Source organism: Chelonia mydas, chromosome 10 (genome assembly GCF_015237465.2).
Source record: "Chelonia mydas isolate rCheMyd1 chromosome 10, rCheMyd1.pri.v2, whole genome shotgun sequence".
Classification (NCBI taxonomy): Eukaryota; Metazoa; Chordata; order Testudines; family Cheloniidae; genus Chelonia; species Chelonia mydas.
In genome coordinates this window covers 43256951-43278256 of record NC_051250.2, presented here as the reverse complement: position 1 = coordinate 43278256, position 21306 = coordinate 43256951, and the positions used below count along the sequence as shown (strand labels likewise).

Sequence of the window (21306 nt, the reverse complement as noted above, 5' to 3'; positions counted from 1 at the left end):
CTACCAATGTGATATATCTCATCATGTGCCAGCAATGCGCCTCTGCCATGTACATTGGTCAAACCAGACAGTCTCTACGCAAAAGAATAAATGGACACAAATCTGACATCAGGAATCATAACATTCAAAAACCGGTAGGAGAACACTTCAACCTCTCTGGCCACTCAGTAACAGATTTAAAGGTGGCAATTTTGCAACAGAAAAGCTTCAAAAACAGACTCCAACGAGAAACTGCTGAGCTTGAATTAATATGCAAACTAGATACTATTAACTTGGCTTTGAATAGAGACCGGGAGTGGCTGGGTCATTACACATGTTGAATCTATTTCCCCATGTTAAGTATCCTCATACCTTCTTGTCAACTGTCTAAATGGGCCATCTTGATTATCACTACAAAAGTTTTTTTTTCTCCTGATAATAACTCATCTTAATTAATTAGCCTCTTACTCCATTTTTTCATGTTCATGTTCTATACACACACACACAGAGAGAGAGAACATATATATATCTTCTTACTATATGTTCCATTCTATGCATCCGATGAAGTGGGCCATAGCCCAAGAAAGCTTATGCTCAAATAAATTTGTTAGTCTCTAAGGTGCCACAGGTACTCCTGTTCTTTTTAAGGATACGATGCTTCAATCGGTTCTGGCCACAGTGGTAGGATTTCAAAGAGGTATGGTATTTGCCGATAAGCATTAGCATATGGTGCTGGATAGCCCCTGGAACAGCATCTGAGCATCCTGCTGTATTAAAATCTGTCTCAAATGCAAAATAAGTGGGGGTCCCAGGCACACACTCCACACGAAGCATCCCAAAAGCCATGCAATCTGAAAGATTACCACTAATCCACTGTGTATGAACACATAGCTTATGAACCCAAAGAATTCCTGAAAGCCCTGAAATAATGGGGCAATTTTGGACACGGTTTTACTTTTATTTGGGGACATTTGGCTTCTACAGTTTTGTTTCTATCCCTAAAGAGGCCACTCCTTACAACAGGGGTGGGCAAACTTCGGCCCATGGGCTGGATCTGGCCCCTTAGGGCTTTGGATCTGGCCCGCAGGATTGCCACCCTCATGGCACCGTGGGCACTGCACTGCTCCCAGAAGCATGCAGCGCCATGTCCTTGCGGCCCCGGGGGGAGGGAGGGGGCAAAGGGCTCCGTGCACTGCGCTCGCCTGCAGGCACCGCCCCCCGCAACTCCCATTGCCTGGAAACAGAGAACTGAGGCCAATGGGAGCTTTGGGGGAGGTACTCGCAGGCGAGGGCAGCACGCGGAGCCCTCTGCCCTGCCCTCCACCGGGGCCACAGGGACCCGGTGCTGGCCGCTTCCGGGAGCAGAGCGGGGACAGGGCAGGCCTACCTGAGCCCTGCTGCGCACTGCTTCCACCCCAGAGCCACTTCAAGCTAAGTGGCGCCGGGCCGGAGCCCACACCCCGAACCCCTCCTGCACCATGCACACCAACGCCCTGCCTTGAGCGCCCTACTGCACCCCAACACCCTGCCACAACCCTCCTGCACCTCAACCCCTGCCCTGAGCCCCCTTCCGCACCCTTCCTTCATCCCAACCCCCTGCCCTAAGCCCCCTCCCGCATGCTGCACCCCTCCCTGCACCCCTGCCCTGAGCCCCCTCCTGCACGCCGCACCCCCTCATACACCCCAACCCCCTGCCCTGAGCCCCTTGTACACCGCGCACCCCTCCTCCGCTCCAACCCCTTGACCGGAGCCCCTTCCTGCACACCGCACCCCCTCCCACACCCCGCACTACTTCCCGCACCCCAATCCCCTCCCCAGCCCTACATTCATGGCCGTGCATGCAATTTCCCCACCCAGATGTGTCCCTTGGGCCAAAAAGTTTGCCCACTCCTGCCTTACAAGCACCACACTGGTCAACTAATGCGTTTTTATGTGGATGACTGACACCCTCTCCAACCAAATGAGCACTTTTTAAAAAAATCTGTGAAGAGCAAGAAATAGTAAATCATCCCTGTGCAACTCCCAGCAACCAACATATGGTGCCTGAGTAATGAAAAGTCAAATGACAACACCACAGAATTAATGTCATTGCCCCCATCTGATCACTAGAGACAGACTACCGTTGTTATTGTCTTGTTTTGCAATTCTAAAAAAAAAATTATTCTGGTTGTTCAGAAACTAATAAGCCGTTCCTCATAGTTTGTTTCCGTTCCCCAAAGCTAAGCAAAAAAGCAATCAATTTAGTTTAGAAAGTCAATATGATTGACAATTTTATTTAGGTACTGGAGGAAGTATGACTTTCTGAATCAACATTATGCATCTCTTCACATCCAAGTTCCTGTGCAATTCCAAGCTCCTGCCTCAGCAAATACAGGGCAAATGTACAGGGTCATTTGCTGGCTCAGCCAGCCAGCCAAAAAACAAAATACACATTTTCAGCAGTTCACAACTGCAAAACAGTCAATTAACCTCCAGGAATTGTAAGCAAACAGAAAGGCTTGGAACAAAAGGAGGTTTCACGCTGTCATTATCCCACATTAAATAGCAAACATGCAGCAGTAGGAACAATGCAGGTCTCAGTTACAATCAGCTGGTACCCTGTCTTTCTGATTACCAAGGCAACAGGCACCAGAATACTGGATGGCATTGCTAAAGACATTCAGATATGGAATTCCAGCTAGCTGCCCTTATAAAATATTGTGAACATTTCCACGTCCAAGACTACCCAATAAACCAAACAATTTTAACTCCTGTAAGATTGTGTTACCTATAAGCCATTCCCTTTAATTGTCCTATTTCTCTATTTCCCTCTATAGTCTCTTTATGGCTTTTTTTTTCAAATTATCCTGCTGTTTTTAAAATCAGACCAGCAGAGGTGCTAGGTTGATTTCAAATCTGACTCCCCTCCAGGACAGCCAGAGTCACTGAGCTGCTCTTTTCATGTAAGAAATATACTTAGTGAGGGGTGAGAAATTCAGCCCTGAAGTAAGCAGGTGCAATTCTCATTTATCCCCAGCCCCTTGCCCCACAATCACTGCAGAGCAGAGTTTGCCCCAAAGATATCGGAGATAATAAATCTAACACTAGACTATGACAGGAAATACATACACAGGATCAGGTCCAAGAGGTGAATATAGCAGGACTGCTTGGTAATAGTGACCATATTATAATTAAACGTAACATCCCTGTGGTGGGGAAAACACTACAGTGGCCCAACACTGTAGCATTTAATTTCAGAAAGGGGAACTACACAAAAATGTTAAACAGAAATTAAAAGATTTCAGAGTGGTAGCCGTGTTAGTCTGTAAGAGCAAAAACAACGAGGAGTCTGTGTGGCACCTTAGAGACTAACAAATTTATTCGGGCATATGCTTTCGTGGGCTAAAACCCACTTCATCAGATGCATGGAGTGGAAAATACAGTAGGCAGATATAAATACACAGCACATGAAAAAATGGGAGTTGCCTTACCAAGTGGGGGGTCAGTGCTAATGAGCCAATTCAATTAAGGTGGAAGTGGCCTACTCTATATTCACCCCTTCTTGTCAACTGTTGAGAATAGGCCACTTCCACCTTAATTGAATTGGCTCATTAGACTTTGTTAGTTGCCCCTTCACACCCATGAAGAGACTATGTGCAAAAGGGCTCATCCTATCATCTTGAATTCTGGTAGAAGGAAATAAAAATAGCTAACAAGAAAAAAATTAATCTCTTTTGCTGTTTGGACTCTCACAGGGTCAGAGCTACAAAACAGAAGCAGAGATCCCCATGGTCATCCTGGATTAGCCCTAAAAGACACTCAGAGCTGACAGATTACTACAACTCTGTCACCTTTTGGAAACCATAGACTGTAACTCATCTGTGTATATATGTTTTATTGCTTTAACATTGTAATAACTCATTTCTTTTATTAATTAAAAAATCCTTAGTTAGCTTATCATAAGACTGGCTGCAAGTGTCGTCTTTGATGTGATATCTGAGGTACAAATTGACTGGGGTAAGTGACTGGTCTCTTGGGACTGGGAGCAACCTGAATATTTTGTGATCCTTGGTGTATAGCAACCAACTATCCAAGTCCAGCCTGCCTGGGTGGCAAGATAGACTGGAATGTCTAAGGGGACTGTCTGTGACTCTATGATAATACTGCTATAGTGCTTTAGGAGCTCACTCTTCTTACTGGGTTGATGAAATCTAATTATAGAACATTCAACCAGTTTTGGATCTCTGCCCTGCTTCTTGACAATCTGCACAGAGGTTGGCACAAACAGTCTTGAGCCACTCCAGACAATGTGACAGGGCTAATGTGGCTCTAAACTGCCTTTTCGCTTTCCTGATCGTTATCCCTGTGGCCTAAGTTACAGCAGCCTCTGAAAGATGCCTTTTGGGCCACAGCATTGTCCAGAACCATCCCCATGCTATGTGCTGCAGCCCCACCCCTGAAACCCTACTCCAGGGTTTAGGAGGGGGTCCTCCTCCAGCCAGAACTGGGGTGTAAAATGGCTGGAGCAGATGTGAGAATCTCACCCAGAGCCTCTCAACTAGGCAGCTCCCTACCCACTTAGGGCTGTATATCAAAGCCAATACCCCAAATTCAAAGAGGAGGAAAATATTATATATACTATGGTAGAATCCATAGGCCCCAATCAAGAATAGGGCCCCATTGTGTCAGGTGCTGTAGAAACACAGAAAAAGATAAATCCTGCCATGAAGCGTTTACAGTCTAAATACACCAACAGACCAAAAACAGGGGATGTGGATATGACATACCGAACAAACAATGTGGTATAGGATTGGCCCAGCATTATTTTTTTAACTGAGGTTAGAGATAGAGAGAAGGAAAATGAAAGCAGCAAAGAGGAATAGACACAGCTTGTCAAATGCCTGTTCATCAGCAGGTGGGGTTTTGTAGGTATCATGGCAGAAATGAGTCTTAGGGAAGGATTGGAAGGGAGATACAATAGTGACAGATTGTATCAGAGAGTTTCTCATGTGTAAGGGATTGCGGGGGATAAAGCACAGGAGGCATTTAAGGGAGAAACAAACTGGTGGGCAGTAAAGGCTGGGAATATTGGCAGAGAGAAAGCAGGGATATCTTACTAGATCAAGTTGGTAGTGTGGTGTTAAATTATGAAGGACCGGAAAGGTAAACACAAGAAGCTTGTATTTAATGCAGAGGTAAAGGGAGCCAGAGAAGAGAGACTCAAAGATGGGGTTTGATGTGGTAGGAGTGGTGGGAAAACATGATGATTTTAGCAGCAATATTCTGAATACACTTGAAGGGAGCCAAGTTACAGTAATCAAGAACAGAAAATAATCAACACGTGAAAAGATGAGGGCTTGGATGAATTTTGGTTGCATGGACAGAGAAAAGGCCAATTTTAGAGATATGTAAGAAAAAAAGGTGAGCTTAGATATGGCCTATATATGTAATTCAGCTAATACAACTATCATAGAAGATACTCACCTAATAGGCAGCCCATACAGATCAATGAGCAGTAGTATAATATGCTTTCTGTGGTACCTCTGCTTAATAAGAGGCCAATGTATTGTATACCTGCCTCAGTTTCTGAATGATCTGAAGATATAGCCCAATATACCTCCATTATAACAGCAGCATAATTTTGAAACAGCAAAAGTGAAGGACACAATAGCAAGGTCTGCTCCCAAAATGGTGTACTAATACACAGAAAAAGCACTCTGGGCCACAACTGTGCTATCAAGACCCAGGAGCAGACCTAGATCTAATAAGACCTCTGAATTATGCATCTGTGTACCAAATAACAGATACACTCCCTCAATAAAGAGCACAGATACCATCCTTGCAGATTCTTCCAGTTGCTTCCTCAGCCTACCATTACCTCAGTAACTGAACTTCAGCCAGTTAGCTCTCTTCTGTAGGACCCTTTCTTATTTGTTTGTAAAGTACCTAGCACTCTGGATGGTACATAAATAATGAAGTAAATATTAAATGATTAACTTGAGAGAAATTTAGACTGAAAAGAGAATTAAGGCGTACACTCTTGCAATTATCTATAACCTCTTTCCAGGAGGGTATACCCACTTATCTGTTGGAATAGTGACCCCATTCCTTACAAAATATGAAAAACCATTACATGAGAAATGCAATGTCTAGCAGACTAACCATTCCCAATAGGGAACTTAGTTGAGGCCCTGGCTCTGAGTAATGTACAGAAAGACCTTTCATCTTCTGCCACATCACTGTACATTTAACTCAAGGCTTGTCCATACAAGCAACTTTCCTCAAAAGGATAGAGCTATAATCTTTACCGCTGAAATCTGTCACAAATGCATAAACAAGGCTCATTTTGGAACTCCAATTTAGTCCAGATTCCTAGCTACGAGTGTGGGAACACTGTCTGAGTTGCAGAACAGATAAAACTAGTAGTAAGGCTATGGACAGTCATCGAGACTTATCAATAACTGGGAAAAATGGGAGCTTGCCTCAGAAGCAAAGTGCATTTCTTTCAACCAATCACTGGTAGCCAATAAATAGTATTTGCTATACACAGAATTGGGAGGAAGTAAAAGACCACATAGACAAAACACCTTTCCTAAGCATTCCCGAACAGCTTGGGAAGGTTCCCCAGAAGAAAAGATTCCAGGCACATTTTTGCTATTTAGTTTGCACAAAAAAGCCTGCCGTGGTCAGCTGAAAGAAATTCTTTGACAAAAGTGGCCAAGTGAATGAAAATTACTGCAACTGTTGAGCAATGATGCAGAATGAAAACTGGTAGTGAAAGTTGTGTAGAAAAAGAGGAAGGGGGACTCAAAGGTTTCAGAAGAGTCGATCCCTATTTGTTGTTGCTTTCTGAATGCAAGTGGATGAGGTAGATTAACCAGCCTATCAAGATTGATGGAGCCAAGGGGACAGAATAACCTGTTTCTTTAGTTTAGGTATCACACGTCACACTTATACATTGTGCTTGTTATTTCCTTGTCTGTTTCCTGATGTTAAATCAAGGAAGTCATGAGCTGTTTAAAAAAATGGCAAAGCTTATAAGGTTCCATGTCTTGTTTATAGGGACACAATTCCCAAGGGAAATGAAGTAATTGTTTCATAAAATTGATGTAGATTTCAGATCTTGCTGTCTGCTAGATGTAAGTTAAACTAACACTGAAGTGGTTGGGCGACTGGATCTCTAAAAACCAGTGAATGGTGACAGGCAACTTCTCATTTGCTAAAAATGTCAACACAGCTAAATGAGGGAGGTGGCAATATACAGATAGCCAGAGGGCTAGTCAGACTCCCAAGACAGGCTAAGATTGCTTCTCATGTAATGCAGGGCTATTATGATCTGGCAGCTGAAGAAAACTGAACTTGTATTAACTTGGATCTCTGTGCCTCATTTGTTTTAGTGCCCTTCATTTTTGAAAACAGAAGTACAACTTTTACCCTGAGCTAACAATTGGGTCATATTAACTAACAGAGCAATGAGGTCAATGCATGTCGTCCCCCCCCCCCCCCCCCCCCCCAGTGAAATCAAATAATTCTTTGGGCCACACATTACTCTCTAATAGTTCTAAGAATTTTGCAATTGAATTTTCCTCTAGATAATTAGCTTTCACTCAGGAAGCCCCCCCCCGCAAATTATTTTCAGTTAATTGATAAAGTCAGAGGTGGGGCAGGAGGGTATTTCCAGCTTGTGGTATCGGATACAAAAAACATTTCACAGGCAAGGAAATTTCCCTTTTGAGGCCACTAAAATGGACTAATGGAATCCAAGTGCATGTCTATGCAGGGATAAAAAAACCCGCAGCTGGCCCAGGTCAGCTGGTTCAGCGTCACAGGGCTCGGGTTCCAGGGCTGAAAAATTTCTATGTAGTCATTCAGACGTAGGTTGTAGCCTTAGCTCTAGAACCCTGCGAGGGTGGAGGGTTCCTGAGCCCAGGTTCTGGCCCAAGCCTGAATGCCTACACAGCAATTTTTAGCCTCGCAGCCCAAAACCCACGAGCCTGAATCAGCTGACCCAGGCTAGCCATGCATGCTTTTATCCCTGTGTAGACATACCCTAAGTAGCAGTGTCCATACTTGACTAATATTGAGACAAGTTATTGTAGACCACTACACTCAGAAAATACCATATTAATGAAGCCTTTGCAGAAACAGTCCAATCAATTGTTTAGCGCAGCAAAATGGAATTAAATGACTTCCAAGATGCTACTCAGCAGATTTTTCTGGTGGAGGTCAATTCTTCCTTTTCCTAGCAGGCATCAATAATATAGGCAATATGCAATGGGCTTGTAAGTCAGAGTAAGATGCTTTTTGTACATAATAAATTTCATGAATACATTTACTATGTCAGTCAATAGGACACCTAGGCACTTAACTTCATACCATTCCTGTGTGTGAACTCACCATGACACAAACATGCATGCAGGCATCCTAAATATTTTTTTTCCAAAATAAGATTTTAGCAGCTAAGTTAAAAAGTAATCTCTCTTTCACATAAATTGTTTAGCTACACACAAGGAAGGTACATCTCCTGGTTATTGTGATTTGCAGACAGCATCCTAGGAACAAATCCAAGAACACAGCTTTATTATAATGGGAAACAAAAAAAGATCTGCAAGAATACAAGGAGTTCATTTGTTGCTGGTCTGTGCATTTCAATGGCCAAACCCAGACACCTACCTAGCTGGAATGAGAGTTCATCAGGTGTAGAGAAAATGGTGTAGCTGGGACCCTTGCACCCATTTCCATGAAGGACAGCACTGCCACTGTCATGGGGAGTTATTAAACTGCCTTGTGTGCCTTCAAGCCTTTTTTTAAGGTGAGCCTCTATCTATGGGAAGAAGTCAAAGGAAGGGCTGGATAAGAGACTAGTCATAAGAAACCTATTCTTGAATAGTGGACCAGAGATCCACCTGCCCAGATTTCAAATGGAGAAGAAGGGTCCATAAGATCCTTGGACCCATTGATGGATATGTCCATCAACGAGGAGGGTCTGTATTGCACTGTGGACTTACATAGTTGACAGGAGAAGGCAATGACAGTCATGGTATTCCTACCCTCCTTTTTTATTCTCTCTCTCATATGCTTGTCCTGCAAGAGAGAGAATGGGGAATTCCTCTGGGAGAGCTAAAGAGCTTTTCAGTCGAAAAATTCTTAGCACACATTTATCCATATACCTGGCTATAAGCTGCTGGAAGGAAACACTCATCAGTATAGAATGGTGGATTCAGTAAGTATAATTTATTACACTGCTATTTTATAACTGAGTTGTTTTTATTTGCACAGGAAAAAATTGCTTCTGATTACCCAGGCCCAACGTCACATAGGCTACGTGTACATTACGTACACAGTGCGCCCACAGTGCAGCTTGTAGCTACACGTCAGTGAAAGGCTCTGGCAGTGGGGAGGCAGCTGGGAAAGGCTTCAGCAGCTCCACACTGCTGGAGCCTTTCACTGCGATGAGGAAAGGCCCTGACAGGGGAGAGGCAGCCTCCCCCATCCAGACCCTATCTCCTCTGCTTGAGTCTTTCCCTGTGGCGGGGAAGAGCTCCAGGAGCAGGGAGCTGCCACTTAACGTTTATGTAGCACTTTTTACCCAAACAGCTAAAAGCCCCTTACAAAGGTAGGAAAATATCTGCTTTTTACACAGGGAAAATAGTATCAGAAAAACAAATAGACTTGCTTATCTGCTCCCAAAAGATTTATTTCAGCTATGAGTTCTGATTAAGCTGTTCCCATCATACTCAAACACTCTTAACGTATTCTAAATTACACATGCAAATAAGAAAAACTGCTCTATTATTGGTAAGTCCTAAGTTTTGAGACCTTCTTCCTTGGAAGGCATAAGACAGATAGAAACAGGGGGGACCAGTGAGCTCACAATTGAGTACTTACAGGCTCTTCACCACAAACATTTTATTTTTTAAAAAGATCATCTGGACTTCTAGTGAAACCTGTTGTCACAGAAATTCTCCCTCCCTCTGTAATAGCTTCACTACTTCTACAGAATTCCACATCTGGTCAATCCATCAGGCAACATTGACTTCATCCTACAACATGGATTTTCAGTGAAGTTTAAACAAAGGCCAAGAAATAGCTGCCAAGCCCCTCACGTAACCCATACACTGTCTATTATTTTTAAAAAAGTAATTCAAGTCTTGCTGTAAATGAAACGATCCATAGAGTCCGGGCAAAATCCTATGCAGCAGTTTGCTTTTACAACAAATTACTTAGTCTGAATGTTTTAACAAATCAAAGTAGTACAATATTTTGGAAAGCATTGTCAATGCTTACGAATAATGAAGACCATCTCAGCACTTTATCACTCTTCATATTCCCTCACAGCTTTCAACACTAGCTTCCCTTTACAGCAACTTCCCCAGAGTTCTCTACAATTCAGTCCTGAATAAAGCTCTGAAGAATAAACCTCCCCACACAAATATCAGAAAATTAGCACAAGCTTGTGGATGAGAATTTAAATGTGAAAATAAAGACGTTCAAAGAAACTTGTCATTATTCCTCCAGCAACCTAAACTCAGTGACTTTCCACTTATGTAGCTTTTTTTTTTTTTTTTTTTTTGGAAGTACTACATAAACTGTTACATTTTTCCCATAATGTAGATTAAAAGAACTATGGCTGTTGGGAATAGCTTGATTTTAATGAATTTAATGAATTTGGATAGCTTGAATTTAATGAATTCACTTTATTTTTCTTTGGATTTGTTTCCCAAATTAAATAGAAAGGAAGGCAAAGGAAGAAAAAAAATGTTCTTAACAACAAAGTGTGCTGGTGCAACTTGGCTGCCACCGTACACTCAAACAACATCCCAGTGCAATCATTCAAATCAGTTTCATGGGCATCGAGAGTACAATATACCCTAGAGAGTATTACATTTGTAGCCTGGGAAAGAAAAGAGAGGGGGACATCTCAAAAGACAGAGAGACAACAGGATGTCTCCCAATGCTACCGCAAAATCTGGAGAAAAGTCTTAATTCCTCTTCACCTTCAAGATAGCATTAGAAGGAGCCTAGCAGCCTCTCTCCTACCTCTACCCCTACTTCCCCCCGGCCATCTCTCAAATTTAACCTTCCCACAGGGTACAAAGAGGGTTACATATTCAAATAAAGTAGGGAAAATTCAGTGGGAGGAATACCTGGCCATTAGACAGATACTCTAGAGAAGTAAAATTAAGATAATCCAGTCCATGGCAAATTCTTAAAAACTAATTAGACGACTACTGAAAAACAACTTTTCCCCTATATTCTCATCTCTCAGAAATGACCTAACAGAAGTTAGAATCTCCTGAAAGTAGGGGTTTCTAATGGAGATGCTCTCGTAACAATACCTGTAGCACTGCTATATGGCTACTACAGTATAATACATTTATCCCGCAAGCTTGTGGAAAGCTTTCCATACAGAACCATTCAGAAAATATTCATTTGGACATGACATTACATTTCTAGTTCCATCTCTTATGTTGGCTTCATCAAACAATACAATGTCTCTTCATTACATATTCTTTGCTATTTTTAATTTGGGGCACTGCAAATGTCTTTAGGGCCCCAAAGGTACAGTCATTAAAGGAAGGCAGATCCCATTCAACATGTAGACAATCCAATTTTCCTAAAAAACTCTCTTAATGCACATATAAATAAAGACAACCTTCAAGGAGGGACACTGCAAGGAGGGACACTTCGTTTAAAGATGATATATTTAGGGTTGACAGCACCTCTTCACACCATGTGATTGACAATTTTAGAATAACCATATAATTTTATGGTTACAATTCATATCATTTGCTTTTGCCAGGACCAAAAAAAGGAGTGTTTTCTCAAAGAGAAACTATTCCTGGTACCGATTTATATATTAATAATAATATGAATGAAAGTACCAGTTATGTCAATTCTAACAATGAGAATGTGCTGCAACGCTTTTCTGAGAGTCAAGGGGAGGCAGGTATTACTTTCAACAGAATAAGATTAAAGAGAGAGAACCTCCATAGTTGAGGCTGTAATCAGGCTTCCATTATTAGGCCAATTTCCTTCATTCTTTTAGATGAGGAAAAAAACTGATTCAAATTGTGTGTGATTACTCTGAGGCTGGAGGGAGATTTTTCCTCCTTACATTTAAAGCAATTTCATGAAATCATTCTACATTACAACCAGTTAAAATTAGTCTGCAAAGTTTTAAAATGTAAAAACTTGAAAAATCTTAATATGATATTGGAGTAAGATCAATACTGAATTCCACGAATGCATTAAGTTTAAACAAACTAGGGAGATGTAGTCTAGATGGAGCTACTATAAGGTGGGTGCATAAGCGGTTGGAAAACCATTCCCAGAGAGTAGTTATCAGTGGTTCACAGTCAAACTGGAAGGGCGTAATGAGTGGGGTCCCACAAGTCCCGGGTCCAGTTCTGTTCAATATCTTCATAAATGATTTAGACAATGGCACAGAGAGCACACTTATAAAGTTTATAGGCAATACCAAGCTGGGAGAGGTTGCAAGTGCTTTGGAGGATAGGATTAAAATTCAAAATGATCTGGATAAACTCGAGAAATGATCTGAAGTAAACAGGATAAAATTCAATACGGACAAATACAAAGTACTCCACTTAAGACGAAACAATCAATTGCACAAATTCAAAATGGGAAATGACTGCCTAGGAAGGACTACTATGGAACGGGTTCTGGGGGTTATAATGGATCACAAACTAAATAGGAGTCAACAGTGTAACACTGTTGCAAAAAAGCAAACATCATTCTGGGATGTGTTAGTAGGAGTGTTGTAAGCAAGACACAAGAAGTAATTCTTCCACTCTACTCCATGCCGATAAGGCCTCAACTGGAGTATTGTGTCAAGTTCTGGGTGCCACATTTCAGCAAAGATGTGGACAATTTGGAGAAAGTCCAGAGGAGAGCAACAAAAATTATTAAAGTTCTCAAAAACATAACCTCTGAAGAAACATTGAAAAAATTGGGTTTGTTTAGTCTGGAGAAGAGAAGACTGAGGGGAGGACATGATAACAGTTTTCAAGTACATAAAAGGTTGTCACAAGGAGGAGAGAGAAAAACTGTTCTTAACATCTGGGGATAGGACAAGAAGCAATGGGCTTAATTGCAGCAAGGGAGGTTTAGGATGGACATTAGGAAAAACTTCCTAACTGTCAGGGTAGTTAAACACTCGAACAAATAGCCTCGGGAGGTTGTGGAATCTCCGTCATTGGAGGTGTTTAAGAACACGTTAGGCAAACACCTGTCAGGAATGGTCTAGTTATTAGGTAGTCCTGCCTTGAATATAGGAGACTGAAGTAGATGACCTATTGAAGTCCCTTCCAGTCCTACCACTCCTATGATTCATATACTTCTGTCTAACATTTGCAGGCACCATACAAATGGTGTAAGTCCTGTCTAATTTATACTTTTAATACACCTTTTATTTCTTTAAAAAAAAATCCTCAAAAAAATCCTTTGTAAACTTAGAATTAAGTCTGCTATATTAAGTAACAAATGTTTTAAAAGGTAAAATCACATTAAAATATCTAAACATTTAAAAGTATGCCAGTGATACGGAAAGGTAATGTATATAAAGATTCAAATCCTCTGAAAGTTCATAAATCTCATAAGTAAATGTAAAATATCACATTACACATGAAAAGAACTACATTAACTCCATCCCCTTTTATTAGTTCACCATTTATTCATAACTACTTCAGAAGTTTGTGAAATCATTATTGACCAACAAGATGCAGCACATTCTATACACGTCAACTTCATTTTCTCCTCCATGAAAAATAAGCAAAGTACTAGCATAGTCTGATAAATGGGATACTGTGAGGTTTAGGACTTACCTGTGTGGTGTGGATCAGGTAAAGCTGAATATGTGATCAGAATCTGGAAGATGGGATCTGTGATTTACACTGGGAGTATAAACATGGGGGGTATGGTGAAATTTCCAGTTCACTCTAAGGAGAGTGGTGAATTGATCCTTTTGCCTTATTCTGGCAAGATAATTGGATGCGGGGTGTTTGTGGTCTTCAATATGGAAGCAGTAATGCAATATTTTGTGGCTGCTTGACCGTCATGCTAAATTGGATAGAGAGCACAGTCTTTTTTCTTTATCTTGACCTATATTTAACCTCTCATTTTTGGTTGAGATTTTGCAAAAAGGTTGTGGCAAGACAACTTTTACAATATCTTGATGCCACAAACCCTTGTGAACCTGGATTCTCACTTGGTTATGGTAGGCATATATGCTATTCTTGTTCCATTTGATGATTATCTCCTCTCTGTGATGCATACACATCAAGAGGGAGATTCTGAAAGGGAGTTAAGTGCCCAACTCCCACTGACTTTCAATGGGAGTTGAGCAGGTAAGACCCCTTTGTGCCTTTGAAAAATTTCCCCTACATATCCCAAGCTGATATTACTGGATCTACCAGATTCTTTTGATCACAAGATGGTGAATCACCAGCACATTCTAGTGGGGGTGGACAGGACTGCTAACTGAGGAAATTTCACTTGGAGAGAGCTCTCAGGTAGTGCTGGACATCTGTCTGCTCTAATGGTTCTCATGTGGGGTGCCGCAGTTTGCTATTCTGTCACCACTTCTGGTCAACACACACATGATGCTGTTAGGCTAGATTAGCGCAGAGATATGGGTTGAAGTGCCTTCAGTTCGCTGATGACACCTAACTTTCTATCTCATCCAATCCAGGAAGCATCACAGAGCGTCTCTCTGAATGTCTGGGTGACACTCGGATATGGATGGGAATCAGTTGGTTAAGGTTCAATCAAGATAAGGTTAGGGTGATAATGGTAGTTTGTGGGACCAACTAGAGGGGGGGGGGAACAAAGATTATGAACTGATTTAGAGTGAGTATTTCCCATCTGTTACTCAAGTGTGCAGTTTGGGGGATTTGTTGAATTCCAGCTGCTTTTAGATAAGCAAATAGCAAAAAAATAACCAGGACAGCTTTTTGCCATCTGCATTTGGGCCAGGACATGGTGACTTTTGCTCTTGAATACAGAAGGTAAGTAAAGAACGTGGTGGCCCATTTGTTAAATATTTCACTATGAGCAAACACCACCAATGCTTCATAATCTGCTCTGGCTGCCTGATGACTTTTAGATTGGCTTAAAATGTTGGTTTTATCATATATAAATCATATATAGCTAGGGACCAGCCTATTTGACTCCCTCCTCACGTGATACCGCCACAGCTGCAATAAACAGAGTGCAATGTTTTCTGTGAGGGTACCTCAACTCTGGAATTTACTCACCCATGGTCTCAAACTCCCTAAATCTCTTGCCTCTCAGGACCCTCTGCAAAGCCCATCTGTTTGTATGAGTATGTAGGTAGGGCTGAGATGGGTGGAATTGTTAGTGACAGAACTAAGAGTTGGGGATTTGAGACACATTCTGCTGCACAAAGGCTCTTTCTCTCCTGTTGCTATTATGTCATCATTTTAATTTCATTAATATGGGTAGTATTTTTAATATCTTGTCAGAATGTCTAAAGTCGCAGCCAGTGATATAGACCAAACAGGAATAAATAATATGCAGATGCCTTAGTACTCAAAATAAAGATGGGAAGAAAAGGGAAACACACCACTAACAGTCAATTGCTACAGCCTTTCGATAAGTGAAAACTAGAATTGCCAGTATTAAGTTTTAGCTCAATATGACGTTTTCCCCTACAATATATGAAATAAGTTGTCTTCTAAAAGAAAGATACACCAAACAAGGAGAAGAGGAGACTAACTGTAGATAGTATAAAGAAAAATTAATGCTCACCTCCAGCAATTCTGAGACAATAGGTAGTACTTCAGGGTTACAAATATCTATAGAATCATCCCGGTATGTTTTCTTTTTGTAACGGATGTTACCCAAGTGTAGTATTGCAGATAAGAGAGAGAAAATTCTAAAGAAACAAGAAATATTTTTGTTTTATTGTTTTTTTCATAATACCAAGAGAAAAAAATCACTGTCAGAATCTTGGAGCAAACATCGGTGTCAACAACCCTGGAATGACATTTGTTATTAGAATCCCACTACAATAAGAACGAAAAGAAAAACCTGCCACAAATCATCTATTACCCCTTAAAATGTATTCTGATTAGAAAGCTGCCTGAAAACAGTATAATGTTATGAACCCTATTTGCTGCAATACTTAATATGAATACTTTGCAGTGACACAGCACTTTTTATCCCAAGATCTCAAAGCCATTTATTAAGTATTATAATTCCCATTTTGCAAATGAGGGAAACTGAGGCACAGACAGGTTATGCCCTACAGTTTCAAAACTGTCCACTGGAAAATTGAGACCCTCAAAATTAGCATCCAACTTGAGTCATCCAAGGCCCATTTTTCACTGAACACTCAAATACTGAAACTCTCAGTATTTGTGCATACTTTTGAAAATTTTGTAACTAAGTCACTTAATCAAAGACACAACAGAAAGTAGTAGCACAACTGAGAAAAGAACACAGGTCACCTGAATCCCAGCTCTCAGTTCAATCTACTAACCCAACGGTTCCATACTGTGATCCCATGTTACAACAGAAAAAATGTCCGGCAGCTCAGACCTCAGAGCAATAGAAGGTAGTCACCACCCGACTGGACCTCGCCATAACTCCCGGATTGACAACCACGCACTATAGCACAGGCACTCGTTTTCATCACTAAGTACACTGGAGTAACAGTTATTGCCATTTATCCTGACAAGTGACTGTCAAAATAAACAGGATTCTTTTTCAATGGCATTTTCTTAATCCTAGAATATCTGCTCCTTGTGAGTATTCAGTCATGGCTGACGTCAGCAATAAAATACATTTGTACTACTTTTCAAACCTATTAGCCCTGCAAACACAGTAAAAAGGAATGGAATTGAATTCTATTTTTTTTGTGTGCATCATCAGAATTGTTCACTAGGTTCCAGTTGTAAGGTCCACCTAGTTGCATCAAAGCAACCACATTGACAGCCATATGCTGAGAGCAGAATTTGGCTTGTAGAACCTTTATTATTGATTCAGATGTTAAGGCCAGAAGGGACCATTATGATCATTTAGTCTGACCAACTGCATAACACATGCCATAGAATTTTACCTTGTAATTTTTGCATTAAGACCATAAATTTTGGATGAGCTACAGCATAACTTTAGATATATTCACAGTCTCCATTCCTCTATGCATGGCCTACACTGTTTGTTCTTACATGTGTGACCTTACATCGACTGGATTAAAATGCATATTTGAATAAATCCAGTTTACCAAACAATCCAGATCACCCTGTATAACTGACACTTCCTTGTTATTTACCATCCCACCAATCTTTATGTCAATGGCAAACTTTACTAACAATGATTTTACTTTTTCTTCTACTTAATTTATAAAGACATTGGACTAAGAACACAACCCTGTAGAATACCATGAGAAAACTCTCCGTCTGATGATGATTCTCCATTAATTATTACCTTTCAAGACCCATGAGCCAATTTTTAATCCATTTAATGTGCTACACTATTTTTGGAGAGTGTTCTTTTTTCTTGGTGATGATGCTTATTGAGGAGAGAATACAGGCTGCCTTTCAGATCCCAGGCTGGGTTTGCAGGGCTGACAGTTGGGGGCCTGTCTTTTTAGTTGTAAAATTAGGCATATTTAATCTGGAAAGCACTGAGACAAAGATGGAACCACACACTATTTTAATAGTCACGTTTATAGAACACACCCAGTCGTCAACGTTCCTCTGTGGTTCTCTTTTCTTTGTATGTCTGTCTCTCAACCTAAACAGGTTACCCTTTTTTGTTATTGTTGTAAAAAGCAAATTTCACATACTTAGCCACTTACATTGAAGAATTCACTAATTTTTCTTTTTCAAAACAGTAGAAGACAAAGCATTTGTCAATGTACACAGACAAAGCCAGAGAAATAAAAGGAAACCCTTGACACTGAGCTCTGCTGCCTGATGCCCAAACATGGAGTGGTGGCAGAATATAGCGAGCAATCTAGCCATACAGTAACAATTAATTTCTGCTGCAGTATTTAGTAAAATAGTTTTGTCTGGACTGAGAGGCAATGGCATTTGTTCATGTAGCACAAGTGAATGTAATGTAGAAGAAAATGTAAAATCATTGCTAGTAAAGTATGCGTCTTTTCCGCTTACTTGCGGAGTTGGGGTTTGAACATGGGGGTCAGGGAGATGAAGATGGGAGATTAAGCATGCAAGTACACACGAGGAGTTTCTCGGCATATGCATGGGTAAGGAATGTGTTAGTATCTTCTCTGCTTGTTTGACAAGGCTGAGGTTTGCATAGACATGCAAAAAGCACTTGAAGAAAGCATAATTGCAGCACCAATTCTTTTCTGCTGGGCAAGGAGTTTCTTTGTTTAACTGGAATAGGATTTGTGAGGGGGCAGGGGTTGAGAAAGTGGAAAGACTGAATAGGGGTAGGGTGCATATGGCGGGGCAGGGGATGTTGGAGGTACATCACATTATCCACGGCTTTTAAGCTTTCTGTCTCCTTGGCCTTATCTAGATTAAGAAAAAAGGTGCTTTTTTAAAAACAGGGTTAGGTCACACTAAGGTAGACTATGACCAACTAACATTTTTGAGATGTAAAACTATCTACACTAGGTGCTGATGATGTTTCAAATGGATTATTTAATTCAATTTTAAAAAAAACAATGAAGCAGTCATCTCCTGCTTCCCACATAATAATCCAGTGACCAGGGTACTTCACTGAGAAAATGAATCAAATTGTTTGGATAAAAATAATTTAAACACATTTTTACACTTAAAAAAAGAATATATGTAGGGACTTGGGCTATGTCTACACTGGCAATTGAATGACAAAACATTTGTCTTTCAGAGGTGTTGGGAAAAAAAACCCTGAAAGACAAAAGTTTTGGCAACAAGAAGTGCCAGTGTAAACAGCGCATTGTCGGCAGGACTGTTCTCCTGCCGACAATGCAAAAGATGTGACGCAGCAGGGAGGGGGGAGTGTTGACCTGGGAATGTGGCAGGGGAGTTTCAATGGGAGACCTGAGAGCCTGTAACGTGAGCCAGGAGGGGGAGGGAGAGGTAACACCTCTGCCCAGGAATGTGAACAGAGGCTGCAGGAGGGAGCCTGCTGTGGGGGGGGAGGGCGGTTTAGGTTCAGTTTGGTGTTGGGTGGTGGAACGCAGGGAACCCCAGGGCTGGGGTGTAAGCTCCCTGCTCCCCCAGAAGGACTTGACTGAGGGGTCCTGGTCGTACCCACAAGCTCTGTTTTAGACTGTGTTCCTGTGGTCCAATAAACCTTCCGTTTTACCGGCTGGCTGAGAGTCTCAGTGAATCCCAGGAAGAGGGGTGCAGGGCCTGGACTCCCCCACACTCCGTGACAACTGGTGGCAGCCGTGGGATCTACTGCACCCCGTGGACGGCACTTCCTGCACTAAGTGACTGGGGAGCAGTAAAACAAAGGGGGATTGACGGGGACCAGGCATGCTGAAGATTCAGAGAGAGACGGTTTCAGGGGGCGGTTAACCCCTGTGAGTGTGTGACCAGAGAGAAGGACTTTTGCAGTTACAGGGTTCCCTGGGGGATTGCAGCGAGTGGTCCCAGGGGCGGAGGAGTCTGCAGCTCAACCCTGGCAAAGAGGTGGTGACCTCAAGAAGGACTGACACCCTAGGGGTTTTTCCTGGAAACCGTGGAAAGCTGCCCAGGCCTGCGAGTGGCCAGCAGGGAGATGTATGCTAAACGCCTTAAGAGTGACCTGGTGGAGCTGTGCAGGCAGAGGGGGCTGCGCATTGGGAGGTCCACCAAGGAACAGCTGATTGCCCAGTTGGAGGAGGGGGATCACTTGGATGACCCGATCCCTGACCCTGAGGGAAGCCGCCCGGTGGACGCAGCATGGGCCCTGGGGCCTGACCAGGCTGGGAGGGGTCAGACTGCTGCCGAGGACATCCCGAGACCCTTCCTACCTATGCCTGGGGAAGGGGTTGGGGGAAGCCCATAGAATACTGAGGGCACCCTGACCCCGGCAGCCAGCAGGGGATCCTCCCGGCGGAGCTCCCCATCCCTGGAGCGGAGGCGGCTGGAATGGGAGAGGGAGATGAAAATGAGTGAGCTGGAGGATCATGAAAAACAACGTAAGCATGAGCAGGAGGAGAAGGAGAGGGAACGCAGGCATGAGCAGGAGAAGAAGGAGAGGGAACGCAGGCATGAGCAGGAGAAGAAGGAGAGGGAACGCAGGCATGAGCAGGAGAAGAAGGAGAAACAAAGACAGCATGAACTCGAGCTGGCCAGGCTGAGGAGCAGTGGGGCCCCGGCTGCGGTGAGTGCGGGGGCACCCAAGACTGCAAGGAGCTTTGATAAGTGCTTCCTGGCCCAGCATAAGGAGGGGGAGGACATAGATAGCTTCCTCACGGCCTTTGAGAATGCCTGCGAGATGCACAGAGTTGACCCTGCTGACAGGCTCCAGTTTCTCACCCCCTTACTGGACCCCAAAGCCGTGGAGGCGTACAGCCGAATGAAAGGGCCGGAGGCAGGGGACTATGAACTGTTCAAACAGACCCTGCTCCGTGAGTTTGGGCTGACCCCCGAGATGTACCGGAAAAGTTTCCGGAGTCAGCGAAAAACGCCTGAGGTCACATACCTACAGCTGGTCAACCGGATGCAGGGATATGCCTGCAAGTGGACAGCTGGGGCCCAAGCTAAAGAGGATCTGCTTGACCTAATTGTACTGGAGCAACTGTATGAACAGTGCCCTTCCAACCTGAGGCTATGGTTGGTGGACAAAAAGCTAGAGAACCCACAGCATGCAGGGCATCTGGCCGACAAGTTTGTGAACAGTCGGTCAGGGGGTAGCAGGGAGGAGTCCCAAAAGAACAGGCCCCCCCCAGATGCAGAGAGAGAGTCACCATGGGACCTCCCAGCGGGGAAATGTGGAGAACCCTCTCCCAAGAGGGACACCTGGCGTCGGGACCCTCCGACCCGCTCGAGGGGACCAACGTGACCTGAGCTGCTATCACTGTGGCCAGAGAGGCCACGTACGGACCCAGTGCCCCAGGCTCAGGGACAGACTGAACAGACCCAACCCACCCAGGGTTAACTGGGTAGGGACCCAGCTGAACGAGGGGCAGATGACCCAGGCAAGGGGGGCTGCCAGCTTACCACCTGCTCAGGAGGGAAGAGTACCCCAGGCCAGCTCTGCCAGAGGGCTGGAGGCTCTGGACTCAGGGTTCTCGGTTTACAGGGTGGGCGCGGGGCTCTCCCTCCGGAGCGAGTGCCTTGTTCCCCTGGATGTGGATGGGAGGAAGGTCAATGGATACTGGGATTCACTGAGACTCTCAGCCAGCCAGCAAAACGGAAG

The 21306-nt window shown here is 43.0% G+C and overlaps 1 protein-coding gene across 21 annotated transcripts in view; it reads right to left on the bottom strand.

The window, feature by feature from the left end:
- Positions 1–21306, bottom strand: part of MYO9A (myosin IXA) — a 457919-nt gene that overhangs the window by 215200 nt on the left and 221413 nt on the right. For all 21 annotated transcript variants that reach the window (XM_043524473.1, XM_043524485.1, XM_043524478.1 and 18 more), the window contains one exon: positions 15748–15874. In XM_043524473.1, coding sequence (XP_043380408.1) covers positions 15748–15874 — 127 coding nt within the window. The remainder of the gene's footprint in view (positions 1–15747; positions 15875–21306) is intronic.